Raw genomic sequence first — 11757 nt, 5'->3', positions numbered from 1 at the left:
CCTCAGAGACATTGGCTTCACTTTTGACTCCCTGTTCCGATGTCCACCCGTTGTGTGGTTGCAGACCATCATCGTTACAACTTACATATCAGAGGGCAGAAATGGACCATCCTATGGGTGAGGGTGTTTTCACATCTAGTGCTTTTGAGACCTCAGCATGTATATGTGAACACACCAAGTAATCTCAAGCTCCCCTAAAAGGACCCAAAAACTAACCATACTTGGATCACCTCCGGAGGTCCGGTACATGACTGTATACAAAGACAAACTTTTACAAGCATTGCTTAATAGACCGGGAAATATTCCTAAATACATATTACTTAACATGTAAATTCTAATATTAATCTCTGATCCCATTGTCAAGTAGAGACGGAAGCAGGTGCAAGTTGATGTTTTACTAAAAAGCTGGTGAACAATCCAAGAATCAGAGTCAAAACAAGTCAAAGAAATTCAGGAAACAGGCAAGTTCAGAGAGTAACAAATAAAACAAGGTCAGAACCAGAAATACAGCACTTACTCCTATGCTTTGGATCATTGTCTTGCTGAAGAATCCAGTTGCACTTGAGTTTCAACTTGCGGAGTAAAGAGCAGACATTCTCCTTTAGGATTTTCTGGTAGAGAGCAGAATTCATGTTTCCCTCAATTACTGCAAGTTGTCCAGGCCCTGAAGCAGCAAAGCATCCCCACACCATCACACTTCCACCACCATGCTTGACTGTAGGTATGATGTTCTTTTTGTGGAATTCTGTCTTTGGGACCTGTGTCTTCTAAACAGTTCCACTTTTGACTCATCAGTCCACAGAACATTCTCCCAAAAAGGATTGAAGAGCATCAAGGTGTGTTTTGGCAAAATTCAGATGAGCCTTAATGTTCTTCTGGGTTAGCAGTGGTTTTCACCTCACCACTCTTCCATGGATGCCATTTCCCCCCAGTGTCTTTCTGATAGTGGAGTCATGAACAGTGACCTTTATTGATGCAAGAGAGGCCTGTAGTTCCTTTGCTGTTGTCCGTTTGGCTTTTGTGACTTGCTGTATGAGTAGTTGCTGTGCTCCTGAAGGAATTTTGGAAGTTTGGCCACATCTAGGAAGGTTCACAGCTGTGCCTAGTTTGCCTTAAAGTATCTTGAATTACTGTTATTGGCCTGTATATGTAAATTATACACAGCAAAATCCACAGAAACAAATCACACTTAAGTTCATACTGTACCACACCCTCTAGCAGATCATGCATGATGTCAACAACATAGTTATCAGTACAATGGAAATGCTGTAATGAATTGAGCACACATGATTTTTTGACACCATATATTGACCGCAGTTCAGGATTTTCATTTAGTGCCTTACAATGTTCAGTATGAACCTCTTTGGAACGGAAAATTAACCCAGAATGATTTTCAGTAAATATAGATTGAACTTCTTCCTTACTAATTACTTCCCACTGAAAATGAACTGAATACTAGTGATGTGGACCTGTGTGTGAGGAGTTTGCATGTTCTCCCCGTGCTGCGGGGGTTTCCTCCGGGTACTTCGGTTTCCTCCCCCAGTCCAAAGACATGCACGGTAGGCTGATTGGCATTCCCAAAGTGTCCGTAGTGTATGAATGGGTGTGTGAATGTGTATGTGATTGTGTGCCCTGCGATGGATTGGCACCCTGTCCAGGGTGTACCCCACCTTGTGCCCCATGCTTCTTGGGATAGGCTCCAGGTTCCCCGTGACCCTGAAAAGGATAAAGCGGTATAGAAGATGGATGGATGGAAAATGCCATTAGAAACCTCTTTATAAATGAGTCCTACAATTTTACTTTCCTAACTTCAAATTAACTACCCACACATGTCTGATAATCTGAATTTAAGTTTGATATGCCCAGTCCTCATATCAGGATCTTTGCTTCCATGCAGCTAACATGTGCACAGTAAAATCCCTAGTGTTGAATTAACACCCACAGTGTTCATTTGTGTCCAATAGACAGTTAACTCCAAATCTTCTAGTTGCCAGTGACTAAAGAGGAAGTAATTATTCAAACATTAAAACCTGAGCCTTCAATGTGGATTTATATATTTTAAAATGAACTTTTGGCCATATAGTGTAATTTGAGTTTGTATTCACAAATGTTCCTTTATTATCACAAGTAAACGATCCAAAAGATTGTCTCTCCCTATCTGAATGTGATGCAAATATTCTCTTCAGGGCATGCTGGTAGAAAAATAATCAAAGCCATGGTGATGTGATCTGTTACCACCATGAAGTGGATCATTTTTCTATAACAGCACACCCTGAAGTGTTTTATTCCTCTTACACCACAGTAATTTGTCAACAATTAAATTATTTAACATTTATTATTGAAAGACATGCTTTATAGCCATTTATAGTTACATTTAATGCTCTGGAACATTGCAGGACAAGTTACATTATAATCTCCATTTTTTTTCTGTCTCTTGAAGTTAATAAGATAAAAAAACAAAACAAAAAAAAAACAGTGCTCGTCATGTTATTAAGAAACCACAAAGTGATCAGTCCTAAAGACTTTCTTATGTTGGAAAATTTACTGACTGTTACAAAGCTGACACTATAGGTTCATTTTATAAATGTTATATATATATATATATATATATATATATATATATATATATATATATATATATATATATATATAAAGCCTTACAGAAAACCTTATCATATCAGTGATTATTATTATTATTATTATTATTATTATTATTATTATTATTATTAATGTTTATTAGATTGAGTAGATCAGTGGTCACCAACCCTCTTCCTTGAGATCTACCTTCCTGCAGATTTGATCTACTTGTGTGTGTGTGTGTGTGTGTGTGTGTGTGTGTGTGTGTGTGTGTGTGTGCATTATGCTTTGCATTATATATCCTTCCATATATAATGGATGAATAATAACAACACACATTTATCCACCACATCTTGGAGAATTTTCTAAGGAGTGGTCTTCTTAATCAATGGTGTCTTATATTCACAAATTATGGTCACAGTTAGAGTTCAGATGTAAAGTATTTGACAAATACTCAAGGCACCTGATGTTAACTTGTTAGGTTTACTCCTTTTTAGTAGTCTATGACAAGAGGTACAAGTAAAATAATCTTTTTAAAATAACTATCATCACATATGCACTGGCCTGTTTTTGTGGCATACCGTATATAAAATAGACATTTCTTTAACACAACATTAGAAAATGTACTTTGACTAAAGAGAAGAACAAAAGGCACCAGATGGAAGATGAGAGTTCAATCAAGTTACAATGAAAGATGCTTGTAGCCTGAATGTGTTTTAACCTTTAATATGACCATATTTTAAAGTGGAATCTGTGTCGCGCTGAAAATTTAAAATGCGTCATGAATTATATAATTTTTTTTGCTAAATAATAGAACTGCCATAAAGTTGGTTTTACGTTGGATGTTCGATATTCGCAGATAATCTGAAATTAAGGGACCGTCTCTAAAGTTACATACGACATTGTTAAACACGTTTCTAACTTCAATAGCATTTGAAGGGAATGACTTACAGTCATATAACCAACTGTATAACCAACATATAATAGCTTATTTTAATAAATATCAAAAATCTAAAAGATGTGCATTATATCTGACACCTATATGAACACTTTACAGTTGGTTGTATGACTGTACATCATTCCCTTCAAATGCTATTGAGCTTTAAATAATGGTATATTTTGTGTATGGGCCCATTCTGTAGTGAAATACATGTCTAATTTACATGTGATTTAATAGCTTATTTTATGAAATGTCAAAAATATAAAAGGTGTGCGTTATTCCTGACACCCAGTTGAACACTTTACAGCTGGATGTGTGACTGTACATCATTCCCTTCAAATGCTATTGAGCTTTAAATCATGGTATATTTTGTGTATGGGCCCATGCAGTAATAAAATACATGGCAATATTTATATATGATTTAATAGTTTATTTTGTTAAATATCAAAAATCTAAAAGGTGTGCGTCATACCTGACACCTAGATGAACACTTTACAGTTGGTTATATGACTGTAAGTCATTCCCTTCAAATGTTATTTAAGTTAGAAACGTGAATAACAATGTCGTATGTAACTTTAGAGACAGTCCCTTAATTTCCGAAAATCTGAGAATATCGAACGTCCAACGTCAAACCAACTTTATTCCAGTAATAAATGAGTAGCACAGTGGGGCACAAGTCAATATTTTCCTCGCGGAATCTTTTACTCGCGGCCTCTTTTCATCCAATAGTAAGCAGCCATCGTTTCCACAGCGACCAATAAGAATGCAGGAGACGCTGTCGCCAGGGCAACGCGTCAATAAACTCGGATGCTCGCGCAGTCAAAAGTCATTCTTCTTACAACGACCCGTTAGTTGTCGAGCTGTAAGATTTCTCCGCGGAGACATTATCAAACCCGTTAGGAATAATGGTGAGAACTTTCCCCCCTGTTTTATATGAAATAGAAATATGTAAAATAGGCTTACATAACCTGTTTTTTTATTATTTTTACGTATGTCATACATATATATATATATATATATAAATCAATATTAATGCTGGAGCGACTGCAGCAGCCATTAACCTCTTAGCAATAGAGTCACTGGTCATATTGACTTTAGGCAGATGAGACAGAAAATAATATCAAACGAACAAACTTCCTTTTTTCTTGGGTCAAAATGACCCAAGCATAACCTGTGTCATATAAATGTAAAGTAAAATGTTTCTATCTACAGCAGAGACACATAGTTTGACCTAAAAAAAAAAAAAAAAGGTTCGTCTTTGTGTAGAAAATTAAAACTGGTCATTTTGACCCAAACAGAGAGATAGAGACTCCCATGAAATCATAATTTCCAGGTGACAACAGACTGCTGCATAAGTACAGATAATTTCTCAGCAATTGTATAGATTTTGGTCATATCTGGATAATTTCTTTGCTATCTGTACTTAGGCATTATTCATTTTGTTCATTCATATACAGTAACACTCTGTCCTGGTCAGGGGTGACAGCAGTCCATCGCAGGGCATATTAAGGATCACTGTCTAATTCCGAAATGCTCCTTTTTCTAAACTGTGTTCCGTCCTCCCACAGCGTGAGTGCGTCTCTATCCACGTTGGTCAGGCTGGTGTCCAGATTGGCAATGCGTGCTGGGAACTCTACTGTCTTGAACACGGCATCCAGCCGGACGGACAGATGCCCAGCGACAAGACCATCGGAGGTGGAGATGATTCCTTCAACACCTTCTTCAGTGAGACTGGGGCTGGAAAGCATGTCCCCAGGGCTGTTTTTGTGGATCTGGAGCCCACAGTCATAGGTAATATTGAGATCTTATGGTGCATGCTAATGGGTCTGTGGTGGTCTGGTTCATAATCTAATTTATATGGATTTTTCCTTTAGATGAGGTCCGCACTGGAACATACCGCCAGCTGTTCCACCCTGAGCAGCTCATCACAGGAAAAGAGGATGCTGCCAATAACTACGCTCGTGGTCACTACACCATTGGCAAGGAAATTATTGATCTGGTGTTGGACAGGATCCGCAAACTGGTATCAGCAAACTGTCTACTGTTAATTACAAATATAACAGAATAATATGAATATATTTACTATATGATTCTCTTTATAGGCTGACCAGTGCACAGGTCTCCAGGGTTTCCTGGTGTTCCACAGCTATGGTGGTGGAACCGGTTCTGGTTTCACCTCCCTGCTGTTGGAACGCCTGTCTGTTGACTACGGTAAGAAGTCCAAGCTGGAGTTCTCCATCTACCCAGCTCCCCAAGTGTCTACTGCTGTGGTGGAGCCCTACAACTCCATCCTGACCACCCACTCCACCCTAGAGCACTCTGACTGTGCATTCATGGTGGACAACGAAGCCATCTATGACATTTGCCGTAGAAACCTCGATATTGAGCGCCCTACATACACTAACCTGAATAGGCTGATTGGTCAGATCGTGTCCTCCATCACGGCCTCTCTCCGTTTTGATGGCGCCCTCAATGTCGACCTTACTGAATTCCAGACCAACTTGGTTCCCTACCCTCGTATTCATTTCCCACTGGCCACCTATGCTCCAGTGATCTCTGCAGAGAAAGCTTACCATGAGCAGCTCTCTGTGGCTGAAATCACAAATGCCTGCTTTGAGCCGGCCAATCAGATGGTGAAATGTGACCCACGTCACGGCAAGTACATGGCCTGCTGCTTGCTGTACCGTGGTGATGTGGTGCCTAAAGATGTGAATGCTGCTATTGCCACCATCAAGACCAAGCGCACCATCCAGTTTGTGGACTGGTGTCCCACTGGGTTCAAGGTGGGCATCAACTACCAGCCTCCCACTGTGGTTCCAGGTGGAGACCTGGCCAAGGTGCAGAGGGCTGTGTGCATGCTGAGCAACACCACAGCTGTTGCTGAGGCCTGGGCTCGTCTCGATCACAAGTTTGATCTGATGTACGCCAAGCGCGCCTTTGTGCACTGGTATGTTGGTGAGGGTATGGAAGAGGGAGAGTTCTCTGAGGCCAGAGAAGACATGGCTGCCCTGGAGAAGGATTATGAAGAAGTTGGTGTTGACTCCATTGAAGGTGAAGGAGAGGAAGAGGGAGAGGAGTATTAAAATACTGGAAGGAAGTCATTGTCTGGTGCAAGATGAAATGAAACGTGAATTGAATGGCATGAACTTGAACTTCAAATGAAACAACAAACAAAATAACACTGTATGCAAAAACATAAAGAAATAAAGCTCCGTTCAAGTTCCCACATTTGGTTGTCTTTTAATTGTATTAAATTGGAAAAAATAATAAATAAAAAATTATTTAAAAAAAAACAAAGAATACATATTTTCTAAAGCAAAACACTTTTCCATAAGCAAATAGTAGGGTTGCACGATTATGACCAAAATGATAATCCCGATTATTTTGATCTATATTGAGATCTCGATTATTTATGATTATTCATTGATTTTAGTGACAACGTATTTTTATTGCACTTTCACATTTAAATAAACAGACCGCTGCTTTCACCTCCATGTTGTGCTACATTCCTGCAAATGTACAAATCGTATACAAATTAGACTGATCTTTAAAGTGCATCATCTCATACAAGCAAAAATAAATAAATAAATAAAATTATACCCAAAATATAGGATAAGCAAAAATAAAAATGCCATCAACCAAATGAAAATATGAAATCAAATATCAATCAATATGCAACCAAATGAAAACAATTCAGGTGTATGCAGAAAAGGCAATAACAGTGTTTACAGGAGGAGAGACGCAAGACAGTTCCTTTTAGGAGCACTTGTGTACCTAATTACAAAACTTAGGAGCAGAGGTGAATTGAGTTTTTTATTATTTATTTATTTATTTTTAGAGATGGTAACATCAATGTGCCACAATATAACACACAAGTAGGCATGAGAAAACTTGAACTCGTCGACTATGACAGAATTTAGGAACATAGTGTGAGCCATGACACATTAATTTACCTTCTGATAAACTAAATGTAATATTTTCAGTTAATTTTACAGGCTGTATGCAAAAAAACAACCGTTAACCTGTTCCACCTTGTAAACAAATACAATAAACCTCAATGTTCAGTCTTTGAATTCTGCTCCTCTTAAATATATTTAAAGCTCCATTATTAGACATTTTCCACTGTCATGGTTCGGGGCTGGAGTCAGTTCTCCAACCGCTCTGTGTGTATTGTGTATATATCTGAATAATCTCATATTGGATGTGATTGGGTGAGTTTATTTATCCGTCAGATGCACAGTGGTTTAGTTTAATGGTGTTCATTAGGGATGCACCAATCAGGATTTTTACAACCAAAACCGATCCAGATACCAATCTTTTTTAATTTAAGCTTTAATCAGGAGGTCTGTCATAAACAGTTAAATGTAAGCACTCTGCTCGTGGTCACTGTTAATTGAGTTAAAATAATAGCAATGAGAAATACTTTGGTTAATTGATAAATAAACAAGCATAAAATATTTATTTTTAAATATCTTAAACAATAAAGAGTCCTAATTAAAAGTAGACTAACACAAGCATGATCCATATTAGGAAAAAGGCTAATAGCCTTCTAAGGAAATAGCGAACTAAGCTTAATGTCAAATTGATATTAAATGCAACCCAAAGTAATTAAACATTATTTCATTTCTCATTTTATTTATATTTTATGAAGTCATTATATCTATTTTTTAAATTAAACGATTTCTTTATAACTAAGCACAATTTCTGTCTTTACATTTTATTAGTTTTCTGTTTGTTTGTTTATCAGTTGTTACTTTTAGATGGGTTCCCCCAGTACAGTGTTGCCATTTTTGATGATAATATTGTGTTTTTGGATTAAAATCAAAACATGGAAACTGGAGATGGCTTTTCAAGTGATATCTGGCAACCCTGAGTTTAAATGACGTCACTACGCTATGTATTTGAGTTACTCTACTGCCCACACTCCAGTCCAATAGGTGGCGGTAATGCACCTTTAGTGGTTTGCCAACCGCCATTAAAAACAAAAAGAAGAAGTAGTATTTGAGTTACTGAAGAGCACGAAGGACAGCAGCAGCGTGCTCCTTCTGAATAGTTGTTAGTCTTGATTATGATTGGTGAGGAATTATTTAATAAAGAAATTTAAAAGAAACGAAACTAAACATTAGAGCTGCAGCACTGTACAATACCTCAGACTGGAAGCTGAAGGAGTCTGCAGAGAGGAACTGAACATCGCTTCAGGCGCTGCTTGTCTCACCGGCACTGAGAGGCTGTGGAAAGTAGAGCATAAAGATCATAAGTGCTTCATATCATAGCAGTTTCATACTAACACATCTACCATTCTGTCACTTGTAAAATTCAGTGATTGAATTTAGTAAATAAATGTAACTTTTGGTTACCAGAACAACAGCTGAAGGGTCTTGGTGATGTTCGGTGGGCAGTAGCTGCAGGTTTGGCTCAATGACCTATACACACACACTTAGACAATAGCAGCCTACAGGTTACAAATGTAGTTAAATGATTTCTTTCTAACTGACACATACCTGAAGGACAGAGGGAGTGTCTAATGATTCTTCCAGCACATCCTCAGGCTCTGCAATAAATTACTTTTATGTGACTCAGAATTACATTTACAACTAATATTTTCTGTCATACATTTAAAACCAACAGTCAGATTTATTATTTAGTAACATTAGGATAAATATTGTGTTGTGTTGAGACCTTAAAATGGGTAGCCATGTTTTCAAGTGCACCTGCATTCAGCGAACTATTCAATTGTATAATTCATGTTTAAGCATTAATAAGAAAGAAGAATATTTGACCAGCTACTCATTTTAATGTTTAGCTCTGCTCAATACAATTTTATCTTAATGTTAGCTCCCAAGCTAAGTAGCCAGGTTTGTTAGCAGTGTAACTTATGCTAACGTGTTTGAGAAAGTACAGGTGACATGATTAAACTCTCTAAAATCTCCGGTGCATCACCCAAATCTATATAAACATTATACCTTTAACCGAGTTCAACAAGCAAACCAGCTTTAAACTCACTAAGATATTGTGTAAATGAAATAATGAGCTAAGTTGTCCAGATAGATAACATTCACCTGTAACAGTTCGTTAACGCGCTAGCTTGCTCATCACTACATTCATCATGATTTAGTGTAAAACCAGTAACCAGGTTTGGTAAAAGTGACTTACTAATGGGGTAAACATTATATTATGGAAATAAACTACATTATTAAGACAAGCTAATCAACTTGGCTAAGGATTTTAGTGTGTAATATGAACCAGTAGCCAGGTTCGCTAGCACGGTAACTAGCATTAGGCTAATTAGCACCAATAGACACTGCTGCTTGTGAACTAGATGACATGACACTGTAACACTGTGACTTGAACATGATTTATTGTAAAAGCAGTGAGGCAGTAAAGTCACATGACCGACCGAAGCTCCTCTTACCGTGAGGAGACGGAGTGTGGTCAGGAGGAGCGCTTCCTCTCCGCATGCGGCGGTAAACACGGTAACCCGCACCGGCAGAGAGAACGAGCAGCCCCGCAGCACAGGCGATCTCACCCAGTTCTTCAGATCCGGCAGAAATCTTCGGAAATCCATCGCTTTCTTCCAAGTCACTTGTTGTAGAGTTGAGGGAGATGAAGTTGATCCGTCACGAAGCAGAAACTCGATGTTGTGTTTTGGTTCAAAATAATTCAATGGAACGCATTTATCAACATGGAGACATTTTAAACACAAACATTTTTGTGCACAGATGGATGCACAGATAGATGCACAGATGGATGCAGGTGCAGGCTCTTGTTTTATTTTAAAAATCAGGTAAACAAGCTACAACACAATCCAAGAGTCCAAAATGGGTTTCAAAATATATCAGGAAAAGCTCAAAACCAGAGGAAAAAACAGAGCGCAAAAGTAACACAAGGTCAGAATCAGAAATAAGCTACAACAAGCAATATAAATTCAGAAATTAATTCACAAATATAGCGATTGTATCACTGAAAGTTGCCAGTCGCTGTACTATGAAGTCGCCAATAGGCGTGCCTACTACTGGTTGCCATAGTAACATTTATCAGTGGGTGGTGCAATTAGCATTCCACTTTCGGCAACAAATCAGTATTCTTGCCACTGAAATGAAACATTCTGGAGGGAGAACGTTTGTATATAAAATTCACAAGTGTACAGTATATATGCATATACTACAATATGAAGGAGAAGCAGTGTGTGTTCTTTGACATTGCAGCCATCTATCTGTGGCGAAAACACAAGCTGTCTGGGTCCACAAAAAAATTTGGACGCACAGACAGAATGGCGGATCACGGATCACTCTACTGTCCTCACAACCATTGGTAGTCTCTGCACTAAATCACACAAAATTTGCATAAAGTGAAACTTTCATCTTTCTCGCATCACCGGACACGCCCACATCTAGTCGCTGTCGACCATGTCGCCGGAAGTCACCAGCTCTAATTGCAAATAAATGAAAAAGGAGTCACTGTATGTGTGAACATACCTTGAACGTACCATAACTCAATTGTAATCAGTCAGTGATGCATTAATCAATCAAAGGTACATTATTCTAAAAGTTTCTAAAATATCATTTTTGATTCAACTTTAAAGTTTAAAGCTTTTGGTGGATATGTTATGCTTGGAATATGTAGGCTATTTAAAAAAACAAACCAATTCAATTATTTCAGTGAAAAAGCATGCACCTGTGTACCCCTAAATGTAGTCATCACTGTATGTGGACGTCTGCTAAAATATTACAATAAGCCTGTTCATCCAAGACTTTTAAATAATTTTTTATTTGAATTATGTCTGTTATTTTTGATACATTGTTTGATGCATTGCAAAAACCAAAGCAGCATGTGCCATTTAATATCAGCATTGTGTCATATGTAATGAAATGAATTTATATATTTTTTTATTGCGGCTGTGTTTGCTGCGGCCTCTGGTGTTGAAAAGTTGTAAGTGGATGAGTTCACATTCACTGATGTACTATTTTACCCTAGGTCCAATCCAGAACTTCACGACATCCTGTCATACTCTGAAAGAAAAGTTAATCAAATCTGTACATATATCCAGAACGGAAAACAAAAGAATTGCTCCTATAGTGCAGGTCAAAGCAGTGCTTCTGTTTTACATTTTTTAAATCTTTTATTTATGAGTGCTGCTCAGATTTTTATTGTGACTCAAGTAAACCAAGACTAGGAAATGACAAAGATCTCTGTGATATGCTCAGGCCATTTTTATTCAGCTTTGCATCAGAGAAGTGCAT

At 37.9% G+C, this 11757-nt stretch overlaps 1 protein-coding gene and 1 long non-coding RNA gene across 3 annotated transcripts; one reads left to right on the top strand and one right to left on the bottom strand.

The window, feature by feature from the left end:
• Positions 1 to 380: 380 nt before the first annotated feature.
• Positions 381 to 10898, bottom strand: LOC108278212 (uncharacterized). Of its 2 annotated transcripts, none has more exons than XR_001815288.3 (5): positions 9930 to 10898; positions 9019 to 9068; positions 8875 to 8940; positions 8665 to 8745; positions 381 to 1716 (listed from the first exon to the last, which is right to left on the bottom strand). It is a non-coding gene; the product is annotated as an uncharacterized LOC108278212 (long non-coding RNA). The 2 variants fall into 2 exon arrangements; XR_008398250.1 differs by lacking the exon at positions 381 to 1716 and adding an exon at positions 6798 to 7026.
• Positions 4308 to 6741, top strand: LOC108278211 (tubulin alpha-1A chain). The gene is made up of 4 exons (XM_017491420.3): positions 4308 to 4425; positions 5086 to 5308; positions 5392 to 5540; positions 5620 to 6741. Exons 1-4 carry the CDS (start codon positions 4423 to 4425, stop codon positions 6598 to 6600), a joined length of 1356 nt encoding a protein of 451 aa, XP_017346909.1. The 5' UTR covers positions 4308 to 4422; the 3' UTR covers positions 6601 to 6741.
• Positions 10899 to 11757: the final 859 nt, after the last annotated feature.

The sequence above is a fragment of the Ictalurus punctatus genome, chromosome 17, assembly GCF_001660625.3.
Source record: "Ictalurus punctatus breed USDA103 chromosome 17, Coco_2.0, whole genome shotgun sequence".
Classification (NCBI taxonomy): domain Eukaryota; kingdom Metazoa; phylum Chordata; class Actinopteri; order Siluriformes; family Ictaluridae; genus Ictalurus; species Ictalurus punctatus.
Note: the sequence above shows the minus strand (reverse complement) of the source record. Positions and strands in the feature narration are given on the sequence as shown.

Bases quoted from the DNA above. Each gene is read 5' to 3' on its own strand.
- LOC108278211 (XM_017491420.3), top strand. The intron at 5,309-5,391 runs GTAATATTGAGA...TTTTTCCTTTAG, and splicing joins TCTGGAGCCCACAGTCATAG to ATGAGGTCCGCACTGGAACA. The intron at 5,541-5,619 runs GTATCAGCAAAC...TTCTCTTTATAG, and splicing joins TGGACAGGATCCGCAAACTG to GCTGACCAGTGCACAGGTCT.